This window comes from Sciurus vulgaris (genome assembly GCF_902686455.1).
Source record: "Sciurus vulgaris genome assembly, chromosome: 5".
Classification (NCBI taxonomy): Eukaryota; Metazoa; Chordata; class Mammalia; order Rodentia; family Sciuridae; genus Sciurus; species Sciurus vulgaris.
Genome location: NC_136465.1, coordinates 146,922,714 through 146,949,384, shown reverse-complemented (window position 1 = coordinate 146,949,384; position 26,671 = coordinate 146,922,714). Strand labels below are relative to the sequence as shown.

Genomic DNA, 26,671 nt, shown 5'->3' with positions numbered 1-26,671 from the left:
TGTATATGAATTTGTAGACTTATTCTGCCAGGAATATAAAAACATAACAATTATAACATTTGCTTTTGTAATTTAACTCCTAACTAGTTGGTCATATAGATACATATATATGTATATAAAATTATAAAATAATGGATTTTTAAATAATAAAATCACATATAAACAAAGATATATTAAGAGAAATGTACAAAATACAGGGAACTAGAAAGGAATTATGATAATAATGAAAAATTTTTTTTCTGAGGTTCTGTAGACTCCTGTTTGAATCAGTGATTCTAAGAATTATAAAAGACTTTGAGGTCACATTTCGTTTCTGTTATTTTGGTTAGCGTGGGTGGGGGGTGGCTAGCAAGGAAAGTGTGAGCCATTTAGGTGCTTTGCAAGGTCCGACAGCCTCACCAGCTTGAAGTGTTGCAGAGGAGCCCAGACCCTGGGTTTCCGTCCCTCCCTCCTCACCATCAGCCACCGAAGCCCTTGATCAGAAGCGCGGCTGGGCTGGGAGCAGGGGCTGCGGGGGGCGTGGGGGAGGCGGTATTAGCAGGGGCGGAGAACTAGAAGAAAAGTCCTGGGAAACTCTCCGGGGCTTGGCGCCTGGACCACGCTTTCCCGCGCGTCGCAGTCTAGGGCTCCGGGTGCGCGCTGCGCCGGGCCTCTGGCACCCGGCCCTGGCTGGTTCTGCCCTGGCTTCGCAGATCGTGGGTTCGAGCACGGGAGAACCAGGTGGAGTCCGCGCCCCTCCACCTGCACTGCGCACTTGAGTTCCTTGAAGTCCTCTCTCACTTTTCCATTTGAGAAGCAGGAACGAACAGTTCGCTTTTTATCAAACTCCCAGGGGCCTAAAAGCCCATTAAATGCCCAGTCGGACGGAACCCCCCTGCGGGTTCCTGTGGCAGGACTATGACCAGTCAGCCCTGCGCCCTTTGGTCTGTCAGTCTTTGGAAGATGAACTTAAGAGAAGTGGAGTTGAAGGAACTCCTGTAATCATGAACTCAGGAGCTTAAAATCCCAAGTGGTCTGTGAGTCCACCTTGATCCATTCTCCAGCAACACTCCACTTTAACTTACTTTATTGGCACCGGGGCAGGGGATTTTTGCATGGAGTGCACAGGCAAAGACTTTTTGGCCCTCGCCCCTGCCTGCCATGATCAGATTACATTTCACAGAGGGGAGCTGACTGAGAGGTGGGGGTATTTACTTTTAAACCTTTTATGTGTGTTCACCTTGTGTGGTTGGGTGTGGAAAGCGGGGAAAGGGTGTTTCCAAATCGAGTGAATTTCCCATTCCATGGGTATTACCATGCCTGTGGGGTTGGCAGTTCTTAAAGTTTAGCTAGTCTGCAAATAACTACAGAACACAATAGAATTCCCCTCCCTTCCTCTCTTCTCTTTCTCCTCTCTTTTCCTGCTTCCAAACGCCTTCTTCAAGGCTGGAGCTGGGCAGGTCTCCAGAGGTGCAGCAGCCACAACAATCCCGCAGTTCAAAGTTAAGCAGCAGTTGCACAACTTCCAGCAACTCTCTCAGCCGACTGCTAATGAGCTGAAAGCCAGGAACTTCTGAGGAGGTGAAGAGGAAGCTTCCAGACCTCCTCCCTTCACCCTAGAAATCCAGATACTCCCACCCCCAGCCCCAGTTCACTGAGATACAGTTCTTGTTTTTCCCTTGCCGGATAGATCATGGCTCCCTTTGGAAGAAACTTGCTAAAAACTCGACATAAAAACAGGTAAAGTCGTGGGGTGTGTGTGTGTGTGTGTGTGTGTGTGTGTGTGTGTGTGTGTTTTCATTTAATTTCTGAAAAACTGCTTTTGTAGCACAAAACGCTAAGGACTTAGATCTAGTACAATACCTAGCTGGTAAGGATATTTTTCCAGTATTGATGATTGCAGTAGTCAGCATGAACTAATAAGTGAGTGTTTTTTACTCCCTTTTTCCCTTTTGGTCTTTTAATTCCACAGCTAACATCAGTATTATCTCTTCTTGCTCCCTGAACATTTGAGGGTAGTAGAATGACGTTTCATTTGGCCTGAACTGTAGAATATTATAGAAAGGGTTAAAATTTTAAGGTAGAACTAGGATTCATAGCCACTTATTAGAATGAGAAACACTGCTGCTGATATAAATCCTGAAACAATGCTTTGGTTTCCCCTGGGAGAGGGGCATTCCTGAAGCCTGGAAAGTTCCCAAGTGAAAATAGTCTGTAGAGAAACTTTTTGTGAACTGATTCTCTTGAAAATCTTCAAGAAGTATAGGTGGTTTTAGGCACTAAAAGGGGATTCCAGTAGCTGTTTGCCTTAATCCTTATTATTACTAGTTTACTTTGATTTAATTTGATATTTCAAACCTGCAATGCCCACAATATAAATATGTACTTAAAACAAGTGTTTGTGTGGGCGGGCGCGTGTGCGCGCACACACACATACACACGCACATACACACACACGCACATATACATACACACACACACACACACACACACACTTTTCTTGGGTCAATATGTGCATTTAGGTCCTATGAAACAGTTTAACTATGACTCAAATACTACACTTTTATGCCCAAAAAAGTGAGAATAATTTTAGAGATGAGTTTTATTTTTCAATTCAATTTGTTTTGGCACAGGGGCTTTGCTGATATGCTTCTCTCAATCACGCCTGTCTGTACTTGTCATAATTTGCCTAGTGTAAATTTAAAAGGATACAATTACATCGTAGGAAATGATATAATTATTTTAAAGTATCTGCATGACAATATAGTGAGACACTTTAAAGTAAATCTTCATATTTTATTTTGTACACAACTATCTATTTTAAAAATTCTGTTTCTTCTAACCCGTTCCAAATGAAATGATCATTTGATTGGTTAAATTTCCTTAAAAACTCAAATAGCCATAGTGAATACTGTAAAACTTTCTAAAATAGTATTATTTGATAATAACATGATCATATATATGTTATTTATGGAATAATGCTTTGTTATGCATTTTATAATGAAAAGGTTTGAGTATTTTCAAAAAATTAATAGTGGTTACGCAAATATGTTTGTGTTTTAATGGTGACAATGTACTAAAAAATATTCCAGAATAGTCACAACCAAAAAATTCTTTTAGGTGATTTTTCTGTAGTGCTGTTATTGTAGAATTATTTTAGCATCTGGTTAAATGCCATCAAGATATGTAAATAGTTACTTTGAGAAGTTTATTATTTTATAAAGCAAATTGTTTTTCTGGTAAATTGGGTGCTCAAAGTTTTATTTGAGTTTTTTTTGTAAAGTTTTGAAGAATTGTCATTGGTATGCCAGAGAACAGTGCGATAAATTTTGCATGCTACCCAGTGACTTTCCCTTAGAAAAAGTACGTAACTTCACTTTCATTACATCAGTATTGCCACCCACCACCTATTCTTCCCATAAAACTAGCTATCATTCAAGAAGGTGAGTACTCAAACATTGTTAATCTGATATTTTCTGTGCAAAATTATGAAAAGGTAGAAAGAATGAGTTTCTCTGAGAAAACAGAAGGTGATGCTTGATAACGAATGCAAGTATTTTGGCAAAGGTGGTTGATAATATTGCAGATATTCTTCAACCACTCTAATAAGTGGTTACATTCCTTTACAGATTTTTACTTTCCTAACCAGTAAGAAAAAAAAAACAATCCACAGCTGTGGCCAAGAACATAAATATATAAATATTTCAACTTAAGCAATGAATAATTATTAGGATGTATTGAAATAGAATTAGTGTATTTTTGTTTGCTGGTATTTAGTATTGCTATCTATGAGGTCCTTTTTTTTTTTTTTTCTCACCTTCTCAAAGTTAAAACTATAGACCAAAATTAGTTACATTGTTCGTTTATCCATTTCGGTTACCACATTCCATGATAACTGAATAATCCTACTTCAATATAGAGAGCCAAACATTTTTTCTGAACAATGAATTATTTGCTCTTTTACCAAAAATGTAACTGATGATAAAACAGTCATTTGATAAGTGCTAATGCATTTCATTATATATAATTTGTTATAGAATACCAAAGAAGATTTTGAGTAATATATTTGTACTCTTGTGATACATAACTTGATAAAAGAACACTTTGTATTTTATATTTTTATATTTATCAACTGGAAAAGTGCACATTGATGAAAGGAATATTGGAAATTTGAGATCATAGCATTTAGTTTACTGAATTTTTTTGCTTGTCATTTCATTTTCATTCACTTTTGGAGTGATATAAATTCCCCAAGATTCAACTTCATGAGATAGTTCTGTAATTGTTTTTATAATAAACAGATGTTTGAGAGTTTTGGAGATGAACAAGATGGAAATAATACTTCAAGGATGAGGCATGAGAACTCTTAAAAACACAAACTAGAAGGCTTGCAGGGAGGGTGGGTCCATATGTCTAGACAAACCTATGTTTTCATGCATAGGACAGTGTCTGCATGTGGAGGATCTGTAATACAGTTGTTTATTTAATTTTGTAAGTGAAAATTATAATTTGCATTCAAACTAGAACATAGTAATTATTTTATTCCTTAATCATCATGTGATGCAAGCTGGCATTATATAAAACTGAATGTTTTATGAAGTATTGATGGACATTTGATATAATCCAAAATGTAAAATGTGATCAAATAATTAAATGAATTTGGACATATGGTGAATCTTACACTATCAGATATTTTATTATAAATTTTAGAGGCATTTAATTTAAAACTACAGAAAATAATCTTCAGGAGACTAATTTTTGATCCCCAAACATGTTGAGAATAATACATGGACCCAAAATAATTGTATTTGAGCATTCAAACTTTTTAGGCTTTTTATTTCAAACTTTCATATAAATAAATGGGAGCCAACCTAAATTTTTTTGTTTATAATCAGAGTTAATCTCTTAATAGTTTCTAATTATAGTAATATTTAATTGAAAGAGTACAGTTTTAAGAGGGTCTTTTGGTCGTAGGAGATAAGATTGTTTACTGTGGTTCTAGAATATTAAAATATTCTGTCACTAAAACCTGAACAGATTGGTATATACCAACATATTGGTTAATCAGTCTTTTGTTCAGCAAGAATAATAAAATAGTGGAAACCTAGATATCATTTTCAACAAACTATTTGAGTTTCTGAAAGTGTATTGTAAGTCACTAAGCAGCCATTGTTTCCTACCTGAATGTCAAAGAAGTAAATAATGAAGCACAGATTCATTTGATACTTTACATTCGTGTGAACATTCAATAATTGAATTGATTATTAACCTATTTAGCTATTCAAAAAGACTCCATTTGCAAATGTGATTGTTTTTATGTTAGATTTTATTTTCAAGATAGTAGTTGCCTCACAACTTAATAAGTCTCAAAAGCAATCACAAACTTTTCTTAAAGTTAAGAAAACTGCAATGTCACTATAAAGCTTTTTGAAACACTTAGTGATGACATATGATTCCCTGGTGTCTTAACTAATAAAATGGCGGGGTGGGGGGAGCAGGTGGGCACAGAAAATTGGTTAGAACTTTTGCCAAGCTTTGCTAGAAACAGAAAATTAACATAGTGAAACAATGTCTCATATATTTGTCAGAAATTTGAAATTAATTTATTATGTGATTAGCAAGATAAAAGAGTCCTGACTACAAAAAGATGTAATCTAGTTTTAAAAGGCCTCCATAATAATTTTAAAGTACTATTTCAACTTCTGTAGGCTTTGGCTTCTGTAACATCATGTCTTTCCTTGACTTTTCCTTAACATAAGGATATATCTGTCATAGGCTATACCAGATGTCCTCATAATACCAACCCCAAATTAAAAGGACCCCCCCAAATGTACTTGTTATTATCTTATAATGAATATATTTGAAAAAGGTATTGCAGCTGCATTATTTTATAATTAGTGAATAAAGTTTGCATTAAAATTTCTTTTTGAATGTATTTGAACATATGTGGCCAGTTTTTCTTTTTTTCTTTAATCCAGGTACATTATAGCGTCACCATAAATAAATCATGTAGTGACTGCTTCATCAGAAGTAAGAATTAACTTTTGCGGTTAGGGTAAAAGTTTTTGGCAAGAGGAATCTCTTCTCCCTGTAATTAGAAGTATGGTAATTTATGAATTCCACAAAAAAGAAACATCATGTACTATTTCATGTATGCTTCAAATAAAGATTTAAAGTGTTTCCAAACCTGGATTAAGAAATGCTACATATTTTAGTATGTAAAGATTCATACTTCTCTGGAGTTCTTGAAAGATATTTGCCCTGATGATACCTAGTGATTTAAGTAGTTATTAGTTGGCAGCAGACAGAACCTTTGGGGATGATGACTAGAATGCTTTATCCCTGGCAAAAATTATTCCAAGAACATTGGCAGGGGTGAGATTGAGCTCCAGATTAAAACTCGAGTTGCACTCAAAAATACCGAAGTCAGCTGAAAATCTACTATGTAAGATGTATTATGTGCCATACCAGTGCATGGGACTTATCAAGGAAAGAAGTTCTTAGATCAATTTTTTGGAAACAAGTTTCAAGAAGTTTGTAACTGTTTAACAATTTAATTTAGAAAATGTTTTCTGTAACTTAGGAAGTTTTGATGTTATTTGATTGTTACACAAGTCCAGGAGACTTATTGATAGCTCTAAGTAATTCATAAAAGTGTAGCTCTTTTTTACTTATTTTTTTTTAGTTCTGAAAATAAGAGAAGTTGGAAGTAGGGGTATGTGTCTGTCTCTTCCAGATATTTGTGGATACCAGGTTTTGACAAGGAATCTGTTGTCTCTAGCACATTGGCCTTCAGTAAAGAGTTCTCATGATATCCAAGCCCTGCATATGTCAAAGGGAAAAGTTTGACACACTTATGTGTTCTAATCTTCTTTAACATATACTTGCTTATGGTGTTTTTAAGTACATTCAAATGCGGCATTGGTAGAATACAATGTTTATGTCTTAAGAGTTCATTGTTTACTATTTTTAATAGATTTTTATTCCTTTACTGTGAAACCAATTGTAATATACCTTCTAGAGAAAGTTCCTGTATTTGTTGTGAAGCAATTACAAATAAAGGTGATCATCCAGTACAAAGTAATTATTCTATCTAAATGGAGTTGGTTTCAGTAAGGTATTTAGTATTCCCCATGGTAAACAAGATTTTCAAGAATAAGAGTTTCAATGGGAATTAAAAGTTCTAACAAGGAACATTTTCTTTAAAGGTTTATATCTGCAAGCTGGAATACCTTCTGTTTTTATAAATAAAGTAACATAAGATTCCTATAAAAAATTCTCATTAAGTTGCATGGCATGGTGATGCATTGCCTATAATCCCAGAAGCTTGAGACTGAGGCAGAAGGATCCTGAGTTCAAAGCCAGACTCAGTAACTTAGCGAAGCTCTAAGCAACTCATTGAGACCATGTCTATAAATAAAATATAGAAAAGTGCTGGGGATGTAGCTCAGTGGTTAAGTGCCCTGAGTTCAATCCCCAGTACCTAAACAAACAAACAAATAAACAATCAAACAAACAAAATTTTCATTAAGTATAGATAAATGAGAACAAGGACCTTACCTGTCTTGTTCTGGGCTAGATAACCAGTGAATAGGTGCTTAAGAAATACTTGATAAGTGAATAAAAGGATTCAATATATACTCTCAAAATATAGCTGACCCCATACAGTACTTGAGTCAAAGCGGTAGATCAATATACTTTTTATTAAATGGGAGCTTGGGTAACTTTAAGGATGAATCCATAATTGCAAGACTGACCTCTCATCATCTCTCTTTCCAGGCTCAACTCCTTACCTTCAAATACTAAAGGTCGTACCTGACAAAAAGATGCTATGGGAAAGTTTACTGGGTTTCTGATTAGAAAAAAGAAAAAAAAAAGATTCAAACAGGAGAAATGTTACTAGTTCCAGTCTGGCAATGTTCTTACCTTATTTCAGGAAGACTTGGATAGAGAGCTATGTGTGTACGAGTGAGGTTTGGTGGATGCAGTGTGTGGCCACCACAGACCCCACTGCTGCACGTGGAACATCTACCCTTCTTCTGAGATAAGAGGAAAATATGATCAGGAAATATCTATTATCTCACATGAAAGGAGGATTTATATTCTCCCTGTCAGATTTTTAGTTATAGAACAAAGGAAAAGTGTTAGAAATAGGCAAAAAATTTCTGTCTAAGAAGTTGAACTCTCTAGTGGCCTTGACTTCCAGGCAAACCCCAGCTGTCAGTACTAGTTGTGTGCCCTGGGGCAAATATTTAATCTTTCTAATACAATAACAACAATAATTATAACATACAAAGGGAAGCCCAAATTTTACAACATTTGTGTGTGGAGAGGGAGCTTGTATTCTTGTAAAAGAATATACAAGTATCAATTTTTTTAAAAAGTCTAAATACATTTTGGGGCTGTAGAAAGTGACTATGAAAATGAAGATATATAAAGAGCTAGACTGTGAAAATGAAGCAGCCTCATTAATTTCAGGCTAAATATACCTTGACCTGCACTTCTTATAACATGTATTATTCTTGTGATTTACAGAAAGCAACTCATTTGATGTTTTAAAAAGTGCTGTGGGGGTACTATGATTTCTCCTATTCCACTTAGGAGGCAACAGTGCCTTAATGTGACCCAGAGCAAGTGCAGTAATTAGTAAGCGGCAAAAACAGGATTCGAATTCATGCTCTAAGTCATTATCTTCTTGTGGTCTACTTAGGATTTAGTTTTCTCACCTTATAAATAGAGTTACTTCTAAACCATTAAGTGTTTGTAATAAACCTGATTATGTATGAAAGCCTTAGCTTAGTCCTACGACATAATAAAAGCTCAATAATAGTAATTCATTATTCAGGTCTGTTTTGATGCAAAATGCTATGAAATATAGCTCAGTTTTTGATACTTAATTATACTCTGATATCTGGGCCTTTGAAATCCAATGTTCACTCGCTAGAATTTCTCTATCACCACTGATATCTTTAAACTCTAGATATAAAGAGATTGTACATTTTTTAGCATAATTAGAAGTGAGTCTACAAATATTCTACACATTTCTTTTAAAATATTTTAGTTTCATATTTATATTATAAAATGAGAATGTAAATATTTGGCAGGGTCCCTTTCATGTCTAAGATTCTATGATTTTAAAATATCCTTTGCTGAATTGACTTAAATTTTATTTTATCACTTTTTTTCTTTCTGAAAAGAACTAAAGAAAAACTGGAATTAGAAACAGAAAAACAGATTTTTTTTTTTTGTAACTTTACCAAAAGCACTGATTATTGACACGTAACCTCCACCAAGAAAGTTAGCATTATGGTGAAAGTCAAACATGTTTATTTACAGGCTTAAAAAAAGGTGTAATTAGTTTATAAATGATAATATGTGAGAATTGTTCAGTATTTAGTATTTGCTAAATCCTATTCTAAGTTCAGCAACATAAGTATATGAGTTTTATGGAACATAAAATTGTTATTTTATTTCTTTAGGATTGGTAAACTGTGTCATGTGTACTGTACCAGACATGCAAAGACATAACCCCATTCCTAAGAGATTAAACTCCTAATTGGAGAAAATAGCATTATAGTTAAATAGCTCATGCATAAACTTTTTTTCTCAAACTCACTCTTCCGTGGGAAATGGTCTTTGACAAGGTCCATAAAATCATAATCTTTACAGTACAATTAAGAAAATGAGAGTATAATCTCTTGGAGTATGGAAGGCTGCTCCTCTGTAGAGTAGGTGCTCAGTAAGTGGTGGTGATAAACTCTAACTCAAAGTCTAGGAGAGAAGACTAAATGGAAGTAAAGAAAAATAAAAGGTGAATCGTCATAATTAGGAAGTATTTATTAGACACCCACAGGTGACAGGCTTGGACAAGAGAAGGGAACACAACGAGGTACACAAAAATATCTAGGAGGGGGCTGAATCACACACAGCAAAGACTGACTCAGATAGGATAATCAAAAGAGAAAACCTAGGAACTAGGTAACAATACGGTCAGTTTGGCAAGCATCCATAATCATGGTTGGGTGGAAAACCATGTTGTACAATTGAGGTTGCAATGGAAGTGTTTAGGAAAAAATTCAGAATGTCTTTATATAACAGTGTCAGATTTAAAGTCAACTGTAGTGGACTGTTCTTCATTCCAATAATAATATTAAATTGTTCAGTTTATCAGACCAAGGAATTAAGTTATTTGATCATTTTATGTATGAATCTTTTGAATTTTAACTTGTTAATGTAGATGGTGGACCAACTTAAGCAAATTTTCATGCCCACCAGTTATGGTGCATGAGTGATAGAAGTTTGGTGTTTGAAGCTTATTGATATTCCTCATGGTGATGAATGGAACATTTTATGACCACCTCAAATATCTTTAGTTACTTGTATATTGTTTATTTTGATCTCTTTCAATTGCACTGGGATTCCCTACAGTTATGGTTAACTGAGGAAATCTGGAAACCAGTAGGAGAGCATTAGTTTTGAAAGACCAGTCTCTCAGCAGTGGAGCCTGAAGATCTTTATTTTTAACTATGCAAATAAGACCTCACAGTTGCCTGGAAGCTTGGAGAGATGCTATAGAAAAACCATAGATAAATTTCATGGAGCAGACCTATAGTATCTACATTTACTTATGAAGAAAAGAGTGCACAATTAAAAAAAAAAAAAAAACATGAAAAGCTGTAGAGGACCTTTGAGATTCTAGCTTTACTAATAGTGCAGGAAGCTTGGCACATTCTAGTGGAAGTTGGAAAGTATTTGTCTTTTTTTTTTTTTTTTTTTTTTTTTTTTACTTCCTGTCCTACTCTCATAAAGTCATTTTTCCCCAGAAATATTAGAAATAGTCATAAAAGTTTGAAAAAGTTACTTTTCTCTAAAGTTTGATCATAGTAGTTTTACCTGTAATTAGAAGAACTTACTATAATCACACTTTAGAGGATTAAGTTAAATGGTGACTTGTGCAATATAATGCTTTACATAGTCCATGCATACTTTGGTTTTGTTTCTGAATATATTTTAGCATCTAAAAGAAAACGGTTATAAGCTATCCTGTTTTCTCAGATTTGTGATCTACGTGTATATTTAAAAGTACATACATATGCCTACATATATAATTATATATATATATTTATATTTCCCTTGTTATGATGCAAGATTATGACTGATGATCCAAAAAATCTAAAAAAATTAATTAAGCACTACATTTTGGAGTAATTACAAAAGGTTAGTGATAAATCCAACATGGAATATGTTTTTCATCACCTTGATGATTAACATACACACAAAACATGCATAAATAATTTAAAAATAACTTTTTTGAAGTGTCATCATAAAATTCATGTATTCAGTGCCAAATATTTATTTATTTTGTAATATACACCACATTATTCTAGATGCCAGGAATAGAGACAAAGACAGTTGAAGTTTCTACTCTCATTGAGTTAAGTATATAGTGCAGTGGTTGATGGACAATACAAAAACAATAAAGGTAAACAATAAAGGTATGAAAGTATTTAGATAGCGATGATGGCTACAAGGAAGGAAACCAGAGTGATATAATGAAGAGTGCAAACTGGTCTGAGTACAGGGGACTTTTCAGTTAAGACTTGAATGAGCAGAAGGAATCAGTTTGTAAGGCTCTGGAATGAGATGGTTTTAGGCAGATGGAACAGAAAGTCACTGCTATGGAACCAGGCCTGGAGTCATAGAAGGAAAGAAGAGCAACAAGTAGAGAATCTAAGACTAGGAGGGGGAGTTGAGGACCTAGATGAGGGTATGGTTATTTAGCTATTTGTGAAACACAAGGAATGCTGATTATACTTTAAATGCAGGGAAATCAACCAATGGGTGCTTAGCTGGGGGAGTAGACAATTTTTTGATTTTTAAAAACTCAGCCTGGCTACTATATGGAGAGGTAACTACAGTGGGACCAAAAGAGGAAGAAAGGAACCCAATCTAGAAGCTATTGTAGTGGTTTCAGCAAAGGATGACTCCTTGTGGGATGACAGTAGAACAGAAAAGAAAGTGGCAAAATGGATGAATCCACTTTGGAAGTAGAACCTACAGGATTTTTTAATGAATGAGAAAAAAATTTAAAACAAAGATGATCTGAAGTTTTTGACTTCAACAACTGTGAAGTTTACCAATTCTAAATAGGGAGACATTAGTACCAGAGCAGATTTTGGGAAGAATGGGTGAGAAATTAATGATTCTACTTCAACTTTGTTATGTTCTCAGATGCTTACTAAGTATCTAAGTGGAGGTGTTTAGTACAATATTGCTGGCTGAAGTTCAAGACCAGAGATATAAGTACACTGGTATGTTAGGCAACAAAGATGGAGTAGTATCTCTCTACAGGTTTCACAAAACAGCAGCAGATTTAGACCTGAATGAGATGCAAGATTTGCATACAAAAAGATGAGAAAAAGAACATTGCACAAAGAAGAAATAGGAAAAAAGACAGTGTTTGACACTATCAGTGTAGTTTATGGAAAGCCAGACATTATTTTATTTTGCACTAGAAGCCCTAAAGAGCTGTGAATGAGAAAATAATATGATTATTATATAACCTTTTAAACAATTATCTGGATGAAATATATAGAAAATATTTATACAGTAGAGAAAGAATATGAGTAGACCAGTTAGGTGTAATTTAAAAAGGTCTCATATAAAAACTGAAGAAGATTAGACACAAGAGTCAACATGGAGGCAGAATTTATAAGAATTCAAAATTTATTGGACAGGGTTAGAACCAGGATGGAAAAATGAATCAATGATAACTACAATTTTGGTTCTGAATAACTGAGGATATAGGTGTGTCATCATGAAGAGCACGGAAAAAAAATGGCAAGGATAATATTTGTAAGAGAAAAACATTGAGGTGACGAGTGAAAAATTTAAGGTGTCTCTTGAATGTTTCCAAGTATTCCACCTTCAAACACCTGGTGTTTGGACATGCTGCACCTGAGATGGGACTTTGAAAGCTGCCATTCATCCAGCCTACTCCTGTCCCTACTCATATCCATATGGGGCTGATTAATATGGAGCACACCACACCTGTAGTGGGGCTTTAAGGGCAAAACACACTGGTTTCCAGTCAGGGCCTACAGGCTGACTAATCCTGTGTTAATCCCACTCAATGGACATGAAACAGCCTTCCTTTTAATGATTCTTTAATTATTACCTGTGGTTGAAATTGCTTCTGCATAACTTCCATTAGATTATAAGTCTCTTTTGTGTAAACATTGTTATTTTTACCTTTTTTATCTCCTAGAGAACCCTATATAGAAAAATTTTTTATAAATACTTAAGTTCAAGAAAATGTTTTATTATTTAAAAAATAAAGTGTATGGTTTTGGTGCAGATAAATGATCAAAACCATGAATTCTCAAATCTGGGGGGTTAAAGTTCACATAATAAGTATTTTATGTTTTGCTAGCAATAATGTCACCATCTCAACTGCGCACTCTGTCATTGCAGTGTGGAAAAAAAAAAAAAAACAGACAATCCATAATGAAATGGGCGTGGCTGTGTTTCAGTAAAACTTTATTTACAAAAACAGTTGGTGGAACAGTTATAACTAGGTATAATTTTTCTGATCCACTTGATGTAGGTTAATCACAGTAGATTTAAACTATGTTTATCTAGACTTTTATACTGAGAAATTTCCTTTATTTACCTCTTTAAAACTCCTCTCATCCTGTCACTCTCTTCCAAATTACCAAAAAAAAAAAAAAAAAAAAAAAAAAAAAAAGAAAGAAAGAAACAAACGAACAAACACCCTTATTATGTTGAACCTTTAGGTTTCAAAATGAAAGATTTGTCCAGGACCTGACTGGAAAACTAGTAAAAAGGAAGCATTCTGCTGTTGTGAAGTATGCCCTCTTTGATTCTATAGAAGCATCAGAGTGGATTCTTATATCCATCTGGGGTCAGGATCTGGGGTTATTCAGGGGCATTCAGGGAATTTTCCCAGAGGAGGCAATATTTGAAGCATAGGAAGAGTTAATCACAAGGAGAAGGAGAAAAAAATGACTGGTTCAGGATAAGGTTGTCAAAAAGCCTAGAGTCAAAATATTAGCATTGCAGAACCAATCTAGCCATTAACAGGGTGATATATATGACAACAAGCTTGACCTGTCATATATTGGCATGGGGTAAGAGATGACTAATTCCATGTATATAGTAAAGAATTCTTGGCTATAAGTTGGAGGGGTCAGATCATGGAAGAAAACCTAGGAATGGGGAAAAGAAAGTGAAAAGAAGGGAGAAAGAAGAAAGAGATTTAAAATGAAAGTCTTGAGCCTCATTAAATATTTTAATCAAGCAAAGTACAAAACTAGATTTGTAGTTTAAAAAACAGCAGCCTAGTAGTCTTGTAGGGTACAAATGTGATGTGGGTAATATTTTATAATTATGTGACATGTAATAGCTTACTACAGTAATATATAATAAACCATTGTCTGAATTGTAATAGTAAAGATGGTGATGAGGGCAGATATTTTGGACATTTAATAGAAAGGATAAAGCAGACATAGTGCCTGTTTGTTAAAGTCAGATGAAAGAGACAGAGGAGAGAGTCCATATAGATTTCCAGTTTTCAAGTATGGGAAATGGAGGGGATAGTGATTGTCTTCAGTAAGAGAATATCAGGAGATAGAATAGTTAGGAAAGGGAGAGAAGATAATGAACCAGTTTTGATGTGTCAAATTTGAGGTCATCCTGGTTATGCAAATATAAATATAAAGATATAAAAAAGAAAATTGGAAATATGGGTCTAGAGTTCAAGGGCAAATAATTAAATTTGGCAACTTCCTCCAATTGTTTGATGTTGTGAGTATTGCACTCACCAAGAAGAATGTGTGTAAGAAAAGAGTTAGCCCAAAACTTTGGGGACAGGAGCTATATCCATTATCACTTACACCATGGTAAAATACCTCCAAAATTAGTTGCTGAAAATATTAACAGTATTTTCCATGACACTGTGGATTGGCAAGGGTTTTTTTTTTTTTTTTTTTTTTTTTTTTTTCTGCTAGTTTCCTGGACTCTCAGAAGCAGCTGGTTAGCTGAGAACACAGTTTGCTGAGAGCACAGTTTTCGGGTAAAACAACTGAGAGTTCGGTTCTCCCTTTCTCTCTGTGTGAGTGTTCATGGCAGGCTTTATCATGAAGCAGCAGTCTCAGGACAGCTTCCCAAAGGGAGAAAGCAGAAGCTATGCTTTTTTAAAATTTGAACTCCAGAATTTGTACAATATGGCTTTTGCCACTTTCTTCTGGTCATCGAAATCTCAAATTCTATTAAAGCTGTGATAAAAAAGAGACCCCTTTTTTTGATGGGAAGAAATACAAAGAATTGGTGTCCATGTGATTTTGTCTTGCCTGATACCTATACCTGTTGAATATGTGGAAGAAGAAAGTTCCATCTGGGAACCAGGGAGGAAGCTGGAAAAGTAAAGGAAGAATTGCAGGAGAATGGCCTCTTTAGAGTCAAGGACCAGAAGGCCAGAAGAATGGGAAGAAGGGTCACAACACTTCATGTAATAAAGAGATCAGATCAGATGAGTTCTGAAAATGACTACTGCTTGGCAGTTAGGAGGTTCCTCATAACCATAAGAGAGGGGTCTACTTGAATTAAGCAGGGTAGTGGTCACTTTGTTATGAATGAAAGAGTCCTTGGAAAGTGTTCAACAAAAGAGAAGGACTATGGATTGCTATTTGAATTTGTGAATGAAAGATTTTTAGGGCACAAACTGGTTACACCAAAGGTTTTTAAATGTGACAAGATAATAAAAAGAATCAGAGCAAAAGGAAGGAAATAAAAAGAAATTTAAGGAAGGATAAATTATAAAGCAAAGTCTTAGAGTAGGTGGAGACAGAAAGATCCAGATCATTAAAGATTCAGATCATTAAAACCTGGGGAAGAATAATGGACATGGAATATTTTTGATATAGGTGACTAGTGTTTCTTAACCATAAAGTTAGGTATCAAATCTCTCTCCCTTTTCTTAATAAAATGATATGACAGGACCTACCATACTCTCATTTCTATAAATTATCAATTTGTAGTTACTCTTTAGGATATTTGTTTGTGGTTAATGTGTAAAACTGATTAATTAAGATAAAGTTTCCAACTAGAAGTTATTGTCATTTCTTATAGGGTGTTCAGAAAATGAAAAGCAGGGATAAAGGTGCTCACCCATGTTTTCAATTCTCTTCCTGGATAATTCAAATTCCTGTTCATTTCAGGTGTTATTCAACAATGCCAACATATCTCAGAACTCATTTAAAAGATGAGGAGCAGATGGCTGCAGGCAGATACAAGCAGAGAATCACCATCATTAGGGAATATCTTCCACTATGAAAGCAAACCAATTATGGTTTTGGCTATCCAAAGGAAAACTAATGCTAATAGTTAAAATAGCTACAGCTATCATTAAATGAAATATTTAATGGTAACTTTCCTTTTAATAGATATGCTTTGTTGTTATGAAATATTTCTCCAAAATATAAATGAGTAAGGAAACTTTACATACTTGTCAGGTACAGGCACAGGTGATACCTAGAAGTAAACACTAGAATTTCCAATGAGATTAGTTTCTCAGCATTCCATTTGGTTAATACTACATGTTAAATATTTACATTTTGATTATAATCAATTTCCGGAATTTGAACCAAGGGTTTAGTTTACTTAACCTCCAGGAGTCTCTAATGCACATTCTTTACACATTCCCTTCCCTTCCTCTGCTTATGGGAATTATATGCTTTAGCTACTCTGTGGTTGTGGAATGTCTGGGGTTGTTCTTATCCTGCTTGACTGGTTTATGCTTTTACTTCCTAAAATATTAGACTGACATTACTAGAGCATGAAACTGGCAAATACACACACATGCACAAACACACATCAAATTTTAATTTTCAGGTAATCTTTTACCATTTTATTTTATTTATCAATTTTTTACTGTTCCATTCTTCCACAGAAAAATTGATTTTCTGAAGGGCTACAACTTTTGAAATACTTTAAAATATTAGAAGTATGCATTGGAAGAAAACTATTTTTTAGCACTACTTTTCACGCTTCAACTATCAAAACAATGATTTGAATTTTCTTAGTGACCTAGAGAAAGATTTGTATTATTAATGGGTGAAGGTTCTATGTTTACCTCTTCTTAGGACTGGTACTTCTGTGACCCAAAAAATGTTGCTTTTGAGAGCATTTGCTGCAGAGTGGGTCAAATTAAATGGAGTTTGTTTGTGGGTCAGAGCTTCCATGTTATTTGCCTGCTTCATTAATTTTAATTTTGATTAAATTTTATTCTCTCTGTGTGTGCATTAATAAAAGGCAATCAAAATTGTCATTTAACATTGCTTCCTTTTTTGTTGTTGTTCTGGGGATTTAACCCAGGGGTGTTTAACCACTTAGCCACATCCCCAGCCCTTTTTATGATTTGAGAAAAGGTTTTGCCAAGTCGCTTAGGACCTTGCTAAGTTGCTGAGACTGGCTTTGAATTTGCTATCCTCTTGCCTCAGCCTCCCCAGGTGCTAGGATTACAGGTGTGTGCCACCATGCCAGGCTTACATTGCTACATCTAATTCATGTATAGCATACTTGCTTTACTTACAATGACTTTAATTTTCCTGAGGTGATCATGATGATCATTTTTCTAAGTACAGAAGACAGTGAAACAAACTTAAAATAGACTTACGAGGTCAGTGCCACTTTTAAAGGTTGGGAGCAAGTGGGAACATATCATGCTTTAGAACTTAATAAAAATAGATGGTATGAATCTCTAAAACTTTAAAAAGACTTACAACGCTCTCCTGAATTGTTAATCCATGCGTGTCTTTTCAAAGTTTGTAATGGTTTTGATAAAAGAATCCATCAGCATGTTTTATAGAGAGCTATATATAGTCATGAGTTGTTTCAATAAGAGAAACATTTTAATTTCTTATTAAATGTTGTGGCTTACAAAGATACAAATGCCGTGTTTCGTTTCACATAGTAAAAAACATAACTGAATTTGTGTGTTGAAAATGTTATATGTAGATCATGAATTTTCTGAAATGTGCCAGGAAGGTCAAATAAGTCTAGGAAATATTCTACACTAGAGTCCTTTTATATATTTTTTTAAATTTTTTAGGATAACAATAGCATATTAAATCTCTCAGAATTGGCAAAGTAAAGGATTTCACTGTGCTTACTCATGAATAGGCAAACTTTCTGTCTGAAGGGCTAGATAGTAAATAAGTTAGGATTTGTGAGCCGTAAGATCTCTTTGTCAACCCCTCAACTTTGTCATTGAAGAGTGAAAACAGTCACAGACAATACAAAAACGAATGAGCATGACTGTTTCAGTAAAACTTTATGAACACTAACATTTAATCTTATGGTTTTCAGGAGTCATAAAATATTCTTCTTTTGATTTCTTAAAACATTTAAAAACGTAAACCAAAAACATTCTTAGTTCTCAGGTGGTACAAAACCAGCCTGTGGGCTGGATGTGGTCAAAGGCCCATAGTATGCTAACCCTTTGTTAGTCAAATATTTTCGAAGTTTATTTGAATGTAAAAATATTGACTTAACACAAATTTACTGCAGTTGACAAGTCTAAATAAAAAATCAATTTACCAACTTATGTCTTCCAATTTTTAGTTTTCAAAACTAGCAAAAACATTTAGCTTTGTATGTTTGTGTGTCTGGACAATGCGCCCACTTTTACAGGCAATGCACTGATGTATTCACAAATACGAACCTGGGGTTGCAGTGGTCTTCACTGAACCACAAGGTCTTCTCATTCCCCTTCCCTTTCCTCTTCTCCATGCTGCTCCTCCCCCTTCTTCTTTCTCTCTTTTCTTCTCTTATTCTCCTCCTTCTCCCTGCTCCTCCCCCTTCCCCTTCTTTGTCTTCATCTTTCTGAAGAAGAAAGGGAACTAGCAATTACTAAGTGCTAATTGTATATGAATCACTGGTGCAGGACCTTCATGTATAATATCCCATTTGACATTTATTACAGTCCTTTGAATTGTGTTATTTAGATGAGAAAACTGAAGCCTAGGAATATGAAATATCTTCCTCAAATAATTTTTAAATGATTGACAGTCAGTCTATACAAGAATATGATACTGTAAAGAATAGTTACAACCATGGGGAAAGAGTTCATACTTTAATTTTAAATAAAATCAGTAAGTGTGAAATGATCTGTACTTATTCATATGTAAGATGACATAATTTTGGCATATCCTTTCTTTTCTGTGATGAGAATTAAGTAAGCAAACAACATAAAAATCACTTATAATAGGGCAAAGGACATAGAGAACACCTACTAAATGTTGGTATTATTAATACTGTGATGTAGAAACATCATGTATATGAAAAAGGTATAAGGAAATAAATATTGTCTCTAGGTCCTGTGATAAATAGGTTATTTTGAATTTTCTTATTTAAAATCTTGTTTTATTAATTTTATGATAAACTTTATAGTATAATTAAGAATGAGTGAAATATTTTTTTAAATGCTTAGCTTAACAGACTATGGGCTGGATGTGGTTAAAGGTCCATAGTATGCCAACCCTGTAGTTAAAGTCCATCTGATTCCTTCAATTTTACTACATTATATTTTTTTTTTAGTTTCCAAGTACTATGGAAATGAGAAAAACTTACCTCTTGGGGACTTTGTTTAGCCCAATTTATATTTTTAAAAATTGGATCAAAATTTTATCCAGGCATCTGTCAGATAAACTGCAAAGTAATTTTATAGGTGATTCTTAAGCAAGTAGAAAATCTCAAAACACCAGAATTCCATGGATGAAGGAGTCTCCTGATTGCCAAGAAAGTAAATCTTTCAATATTGCATTGATCTGCATGAATTTATAATATATCAAAGTAGATGATAAATATTCTAAGTTTTTCTTATGATGCACACTTTTTTTTTCTCAAAAGATTCATATTAGATTTATTTTATTTTCAGGAAAAAAGCTCGTGAAATATACCCATCACTGCATTAGACTTAGTGTCTGACCAGTGGTCTGATTCAGGTTAACTCGTTTATCCAAACTTATTTTTCCTCACTTATTAACTGGAAATAACATTGAAAAAGCACTTCATTTAGTGCCTCTTTTTCCTAATCTGTATAATGGATTGACAACAGAAACCTATTTGATAGGGTTGTGATGAAAATTGAGTTTATGTGAATAAAGCACAAAGAACAATGGCTGGCAATGTACTGAGCATGTAATAAATGTGACCTATTATTATCCAGTGCGCCCTTTCACCTGTCCTCCACTGCTCTTCTCTCTAATCACCTCACTTATTAAGTACCTGTTCCTCAACTACCAAGCCTACAATAATCACATTAACCCACAAGTTCAATGGGTCTGCCTCACAGACATGATTCAAATCCAGCATCTTTCTTCCACCTTAACTCCTTTGAACCTCTTATTCAGTCTGACTTTCTACAAAGGATTGTTAGAACTAAGCGCTTTGAGACAACTTCTATGTCCTTTGATTATTTATATAATACAATTTAACTGATTATTATTTATCTATCTTCTCATAACTTTTATAGCATATTTGTTCAGCATGTATCACATTACTTGTTTAATGTTTAATATAGTCCTGAGCTCTTAAAAATCTCTTTCTCTAGACATATATATATATATATATATATATATATATATATATATTTTTTTTTTTTTTTTTTTCCTCTTCCCAGCCATAGAACAATGTCCTGGATATCAAGATATTTTTATCTTCCTTTTTTTTTTTTTTATCCTCAGCATTCATGTACTTTTTGTAAAACTAAAGTTCTATTACAATTGAATGTTGAAGCAAATTATAATAATTTATATGCTACAATTCAAAATGGATAATGTGTTTAGAGGTAAACTAACTTATAACTGATTAAATTGATTTATGTAGAACTTTTTTAAAAAATCAAAGATTTAAGCATTTATTCTTAGCCAATTTCATCTCTAGATTTTTTTATTTTTGCATCATACTTTCCTTTTATTGGGAGGCCAATCATTCATGCTATACACAATTACACACATTTCTTATCTAATAATGAAATTATAAGTAATTTATTAGATTAGTTATAATTGCATTATAATAGACTGCCTTTATTCTGACTTGTTTTGCTAATGCTCTCAATTTCCATCCACTTTCATGCCAATGACAGAATTTCATTTTTCTCTCTCACTAAATAAAACTCCATTGTGTATACATACAATATATTGTTTATCCTTGAGTCACAATTTTTAAGGAAATTGATTATGAGTTAAGAAAATACTTGGGATACAATTCTCATTCCCTTATGGGATAAGAATTTGGGTGAAAATCATTTATTTACATTTTACTGCAAGGATAAAACCATTCTGTGACACTCTCTCAGCTGAACCGCACAGTGATAAAAATTGTAGAATATTTGTAACACTCTGTATCCATCAATCAGAAGACACGAATCACCAGACTTGTTCTTTTTGGTGGGGGTACAACGTTGTTTCCCAATTCATGTAAATAATGACTTTAAGACATTATTAGATTCCAGTTTGTCTTCTGAACAACCGAAGCACGGTAATGTTATATTCTGTGTAGTTTCACTGCTAAGTATATCACAAAGCTGTCTGTGATTTATCTGATCCTGTTTTTCATGCCTACAACTCACCCAACAATGACTAAATGAGACAAGATTTTTAATTTCTCTGTCATTACCCACAGTTGTCTCTGGGAATTTCTCTCCTATCCTCTAAAGACTATAGATATTGTCTTACCCTCCTCTTGCCCTAAACATTGAGTGCCTAGAAATCACTCTTACTAACTCCAGTCTTTTCTTGTCTCTTCTATCCTGGGCAGAATATATAAGAAGAAAGGAATAAGAAATGCAATGATGATCCATTCTGCTCATGCCCAACTCCTAATGCCATGCTGGCATTTCACCAGTGGCCTTGTCCATGCCCATCACATAATATTATTCACACATTTTCTGATCCACAACCTACACCCCATATTTAGTAAACAGATGTGTACATTCTATTTCTAACATTTTATTTTCATTTAATTTTTGCTGTATTTTTTGTTGAAGCATTATTTTTGTATACAATTGTGGGCTTTGTTTATACATTCATTCATATATGCACACAATATTGCGATACAATTTGGCCAATATCATTCCCCAGTATTCACCCTTTCCTTTCCCTCCATCCACCCCTAGTACCTTTCTTCTGCTCTACTGATCTCCATTTGATTTTCATGGGATTCTTCCCACTCACTTTTCTTTTCCTTTTTCCTCCCTAGTTTCCACATATGAGATAAAACACATAACCCTTGACCTTCTGACTTTGACTTTTTCCACTCAACATAATGTCCTCAAGTTCTACCCATTATTCCTGCAAATGGCATGATTTCATTTTTCTTTATGACTAAATAAAACTCCATTGTGTATATAAACCACATTTTCTTTATCCACTTGTCCATTGATGGACACTGAGGCTGGTTCCATTGTTTGGCTATTATGAATTTTGCTACTATAAACATGAGTATGCATGCATCACTATAATATGGTGATTTTAATTTTTTAGTAGAGGAAAGGGAGTAGGGAGAGGAGGGAAGGGAAAGGGGAAGTACTGGGGACTGAATTAGAATGAATTATATTCCATGCTTTCATAATTTTGTTGAAATGAATTCTAATGTTATGTATAACTAAAAAGAATTGTTAAAAATGTAATTCTTTAATTGTTTTAATTCTTGTCCCTTCTATCCTTCTGTCCCTTTAGGATAAACACTGAGGTGTGGTACAGTTGGCTCACATGGTGGTTTCATTCTTAGTCTTTTGAGGAACCTCCTACTGATTGCCATAGTGGTTGTGCTAATTTTTAATTCCATCAACAGTGTAAAAGTTTCATTTTGCCCACATTCTCTTCAACATTTATTATTGTCTATGTTCTTGATAACTGCCTTTCTGACTGCAGTGAGCTGAAAACCAGTGTAGTTTTGATTTACATTTTCCTAATTGCTAATGATGTTGAACATTTTGTCATATATTTGTTGTCATTTCTTTTTATTCTTTTGAGAAGAGTCTGTTTAGCTCATTTGCCCATTCATCATGTGTGTGTGTGTTCTGGTGTTAATTTTGTTGTTTTCGTTGTAGATTCTATATATTAATCCTCTGTCAGAAGAACAGCTGATAAAGGTTTTTTCTTATTCTGTAAGTTCTCTCTTCACACATTTGTTTCCTTTGCTATGAAGAAGCTTCTTAATTTGGTCTCATCCCATTTATTAACTCTTGGCATTATTTCCTGCGCTTTAGGGATCCTATTGAGAAAAACACTGCCTGTGCCTCTATGTTGGAGTGTTCACCCTACATTTTCTGCTAGGGGTTGCATTGTTTCTGGTCTAATTTCTAGGTCATTGATCCATTCTAAGTTGAGTTTTGTGCAGAGTGAGAGATAAGGGTCTAGTGTCATTCTTCTACATATGGATAACCAGTTTCCCCAGAATCAGTTGTTAAAAAGGCCATTTTTTCTTTCATATGTATTTCTGGCACCTTTGTCAAGGATGAGATGACTGTATCTATGTGGGTTTGTCTCTGTGTCTTCTATTCTGTGTTTTTATTTGGAAGATTTATTAGTCTGTCAATCTAAGTTTTTCTAGAACAAAAATTTCCCTGGATGTATGTATTTTTACAGTATTGAAATGCAAATAACAACATTTCTTTGAACCAGCTCTGAGTTTAACAGGAAGTTCAGTTGGGCTACATCAGTAGTAATAACCATAAAGATTGGCTATTTAATGAAAAAGAACCAAAAAAAAAACCAAAAGGTTTCTATATTTTATTAAATGTCTGCTTTCCTCAACAATTATGTAAACTGCTTGAGATCCACAATTTTCTCCTTTTACTTGTTATTTTTTTATTTCATGCATGTTTTTGTCAACTTTTTCATTACTGTGATCAAGGGACCTGACAAGAACAACATAGAGGAAAGGCAGTTTATTTGGGGCTCAAGGTTTCAGAAGTTCTTTCTTGCCTTGGGGTCAAAAGCTATGGAGTGAGTTGTCTGTTAATGACCTTTACCTATTAGAAGCCAGGAGTACCTCTAGGCCTGATGTGAAAACTGAAAATGCCTACACATTACCAAGTTTCTCCTGGAAGGCAAAGTCTCTCCTGGGAGAGGATGACAGAGAATCTTCAGTTTAAAGAATAAATAGTAATAGGAAGGAAGCAGATTCTTGTCAGTGTAGCTGGCCAGGACTCAGATATGCTTCCAAAGCTTCACAGTACTTTATTCTTCAACTGATGGAGGCCTCCATCACAGTCTCCTGGCACAGACACCACCAATATGTGGATGTGTAAAAGTTCTAACTGATTTCTAAACATGAAGTCTTGTGTGTGTGTGTGTGTGTGTGTGTGTGTGTGTGTGTGTGTCTGTGTGTCTGTGTGTGTGTATGAGGGCATGCTGATACACATGCTAAGGATCAAACTCAGAGCCTTATGCATGCTAGGCAGGCACTCTACCTCTGATCCCAGTCCTCAAGTGTTGTGCCTAGGTTTAGGCACTAAAAGTATTTCACTTAGAATCATTCCTGTGGATGATAGCATTTACTATCATACTTTCCAGACTGGCCTAGGAAAGAAAGAATAGTTAATGTAACTCTGGAAAAAAATTCATCCGGGGTTCTGAATATTTTTATTCACATCTATAGATTGCATTTCAGTGTTCATAAAGAATACTGGGTTTGAGAAGTATATTTTAGAAAATAATTATTTTTTATTAACAATTTAAAATTAATTTTGAATGTGGGATCACTATGATAGAGTTACCCAGCATTAATACTTCAAATTTCAGCTAATGTTTAATGTCTACTATGTTCTAGAAGGAATTTTGCTCTTTGATTGATTCTCTTGTGTTCCAACTTCAATGCCTTTTCCTCTGGGCAACTGAATGAAGAAGACCGAATTTTATCCATTTATCTTCATTTTTCTTTGCCTTCACTCAGAATCACTTTTCTATAAATCCCTGTTTTATTGGATCTTCAATTTGGCATTGCAGTGTCATAACTTGATACATTTTATCTTACAAACTTGAAGATTTACATTGTTAATTTATCCCCTGATGCTTTGTGCATATTAATAACTTGATGGCTAATATGTTGAAAGAATAATTATCGTACAAATATTGCATTTTTAATTTAAAGTCAACTCAATTATCTAAAATTAGTTATTAAAGGAGAAATATTTTAATCCCTGATGATAAAAAACTAATATAAAAATTCTCATATTTAATTTACACTATTAGTTCAGAGTGAACATGGAAAAGCACCTATAAATGTCAAGATTACAATTAGCATTTACATCCGCTTAATTTTATGATGAAGATATTTCAAAATGGAAACACATAAACAATAAAATAGTAGAAGAGTAATCAGGTATATACATATCTTTCCAAGGAAGTATGCACATTAGCACAAGTAATTGTAATCAGAGAGTTATAAGTCAGCGAAAGATTAAAAACATGCTTGGCTCATTTATGATGCAAAGTATTTTGAAAAGTTAAGAAGGTAAATATTTATGGTTTTTAAATGTCTCTTAAAGGATTATATTAGTAGTGTGCATGCAAAAGAAAAATTAGTTGAAACAGATAGAAAATATTATGGAAAAGGTTAGAAAACATTGCTAAAATAGTATTGTTAACTACTATTGTGAGTTCACAAGGTCTACTGAGTAAGAATACAAAAACATTCTTCTCGAAGTAATAATATTGGTAATTTTATTACTGTAGTTAAACACCTACATTTATACCATGTATTTTTTACAATTGTCAAAGCTCTTTTATTCTCTCTATTTGATATTTGTGGTAGCCTTTCATGTTAGTGAAAAACATGCACATTGCAGCATTACAGTTGCTGGTTCAAGGGATTTGAAAAACTTATCATAATTGAAAATGTCTGTTAATGATGGTTAATATGAAATAAAAAATTTACATTTCAAGTTTGGTTATTTCCACTATTTTTGCAAATATTTATAAACAAATCTCAGTGAAGGAATTAAATGAATATATACTATAAAATGTGATTATTTTCATCATGATACATATTAATAATTTCCGAAAATATTTATGATTATAGACTTTTTAAGTAAATTCAAAAGAAGTATGCTGTTACAAAACTATATTTATGTGAGAACACTATATATTTAATATTATCGCATTTAATATAGCATTCAAAACACATGTAAGAATATTATGTGCATGAGATATACCATTAATATATACTATATAATTATACCTCTAGTATAATGGGTTTTGAATCTGTAATAAAATCTGTTGAATAACATTTTAAATTACTTTTAATTCAGTTTTCATTCACCAAAACATAGTAAAAGATAATTGCATGAAGTAGTTATGTGTTGCTGGGAATCAGTTTAGATATGACTAAAAGAGTAATTTTTGTTATCAGCCATTTTGAAAAACCCAACTAGTTCAAATCAGTTCAAAACACAGCTATGATATTTTTCAATTTTTCAAAATATTAATTTCATTGTAAAATTCATTGTTATATTGATTATGGTGTGTTAATTAGAACCAAAATATAAGATACCCTACTTAATTACAGGAGGCAATATCTTAAAGAGATATTGTTATTAATTAATCATTTTTGCCTGCTTAAAGTAGACGTCTGGTAAATTATCTTGTTCTATGTGATAATATAG

At 33.8% G+C, this 26,671-nt stretch overlaps 1 protein-coding gene across 1 annotated transcript in view; it reads left to right on the top strand.

Annotated features, from left to right (window-relative positions):
- The first annotated feature begins 1,312 nt into the window (after positions 1–1,312).
- Positions 1,313–26,671, top strand: part of RASSF9 (Ras association domain family member 9) — a 33,683-nt gene continuing 8,324 nt past the window's right edge. Inside the window, exon 1 of the mRNA XM_079141189.1 lies at positions 1,313–1,719. Within this exon, the coding sequence (XP_078997315.1) occupies positions 1,673–1,719 (47 nt within the window). The 5' untranslated portion in view covers positions 1,313–1,672. The remainder of the gene's footprint in view (positions 1,720–26,671) is intronic.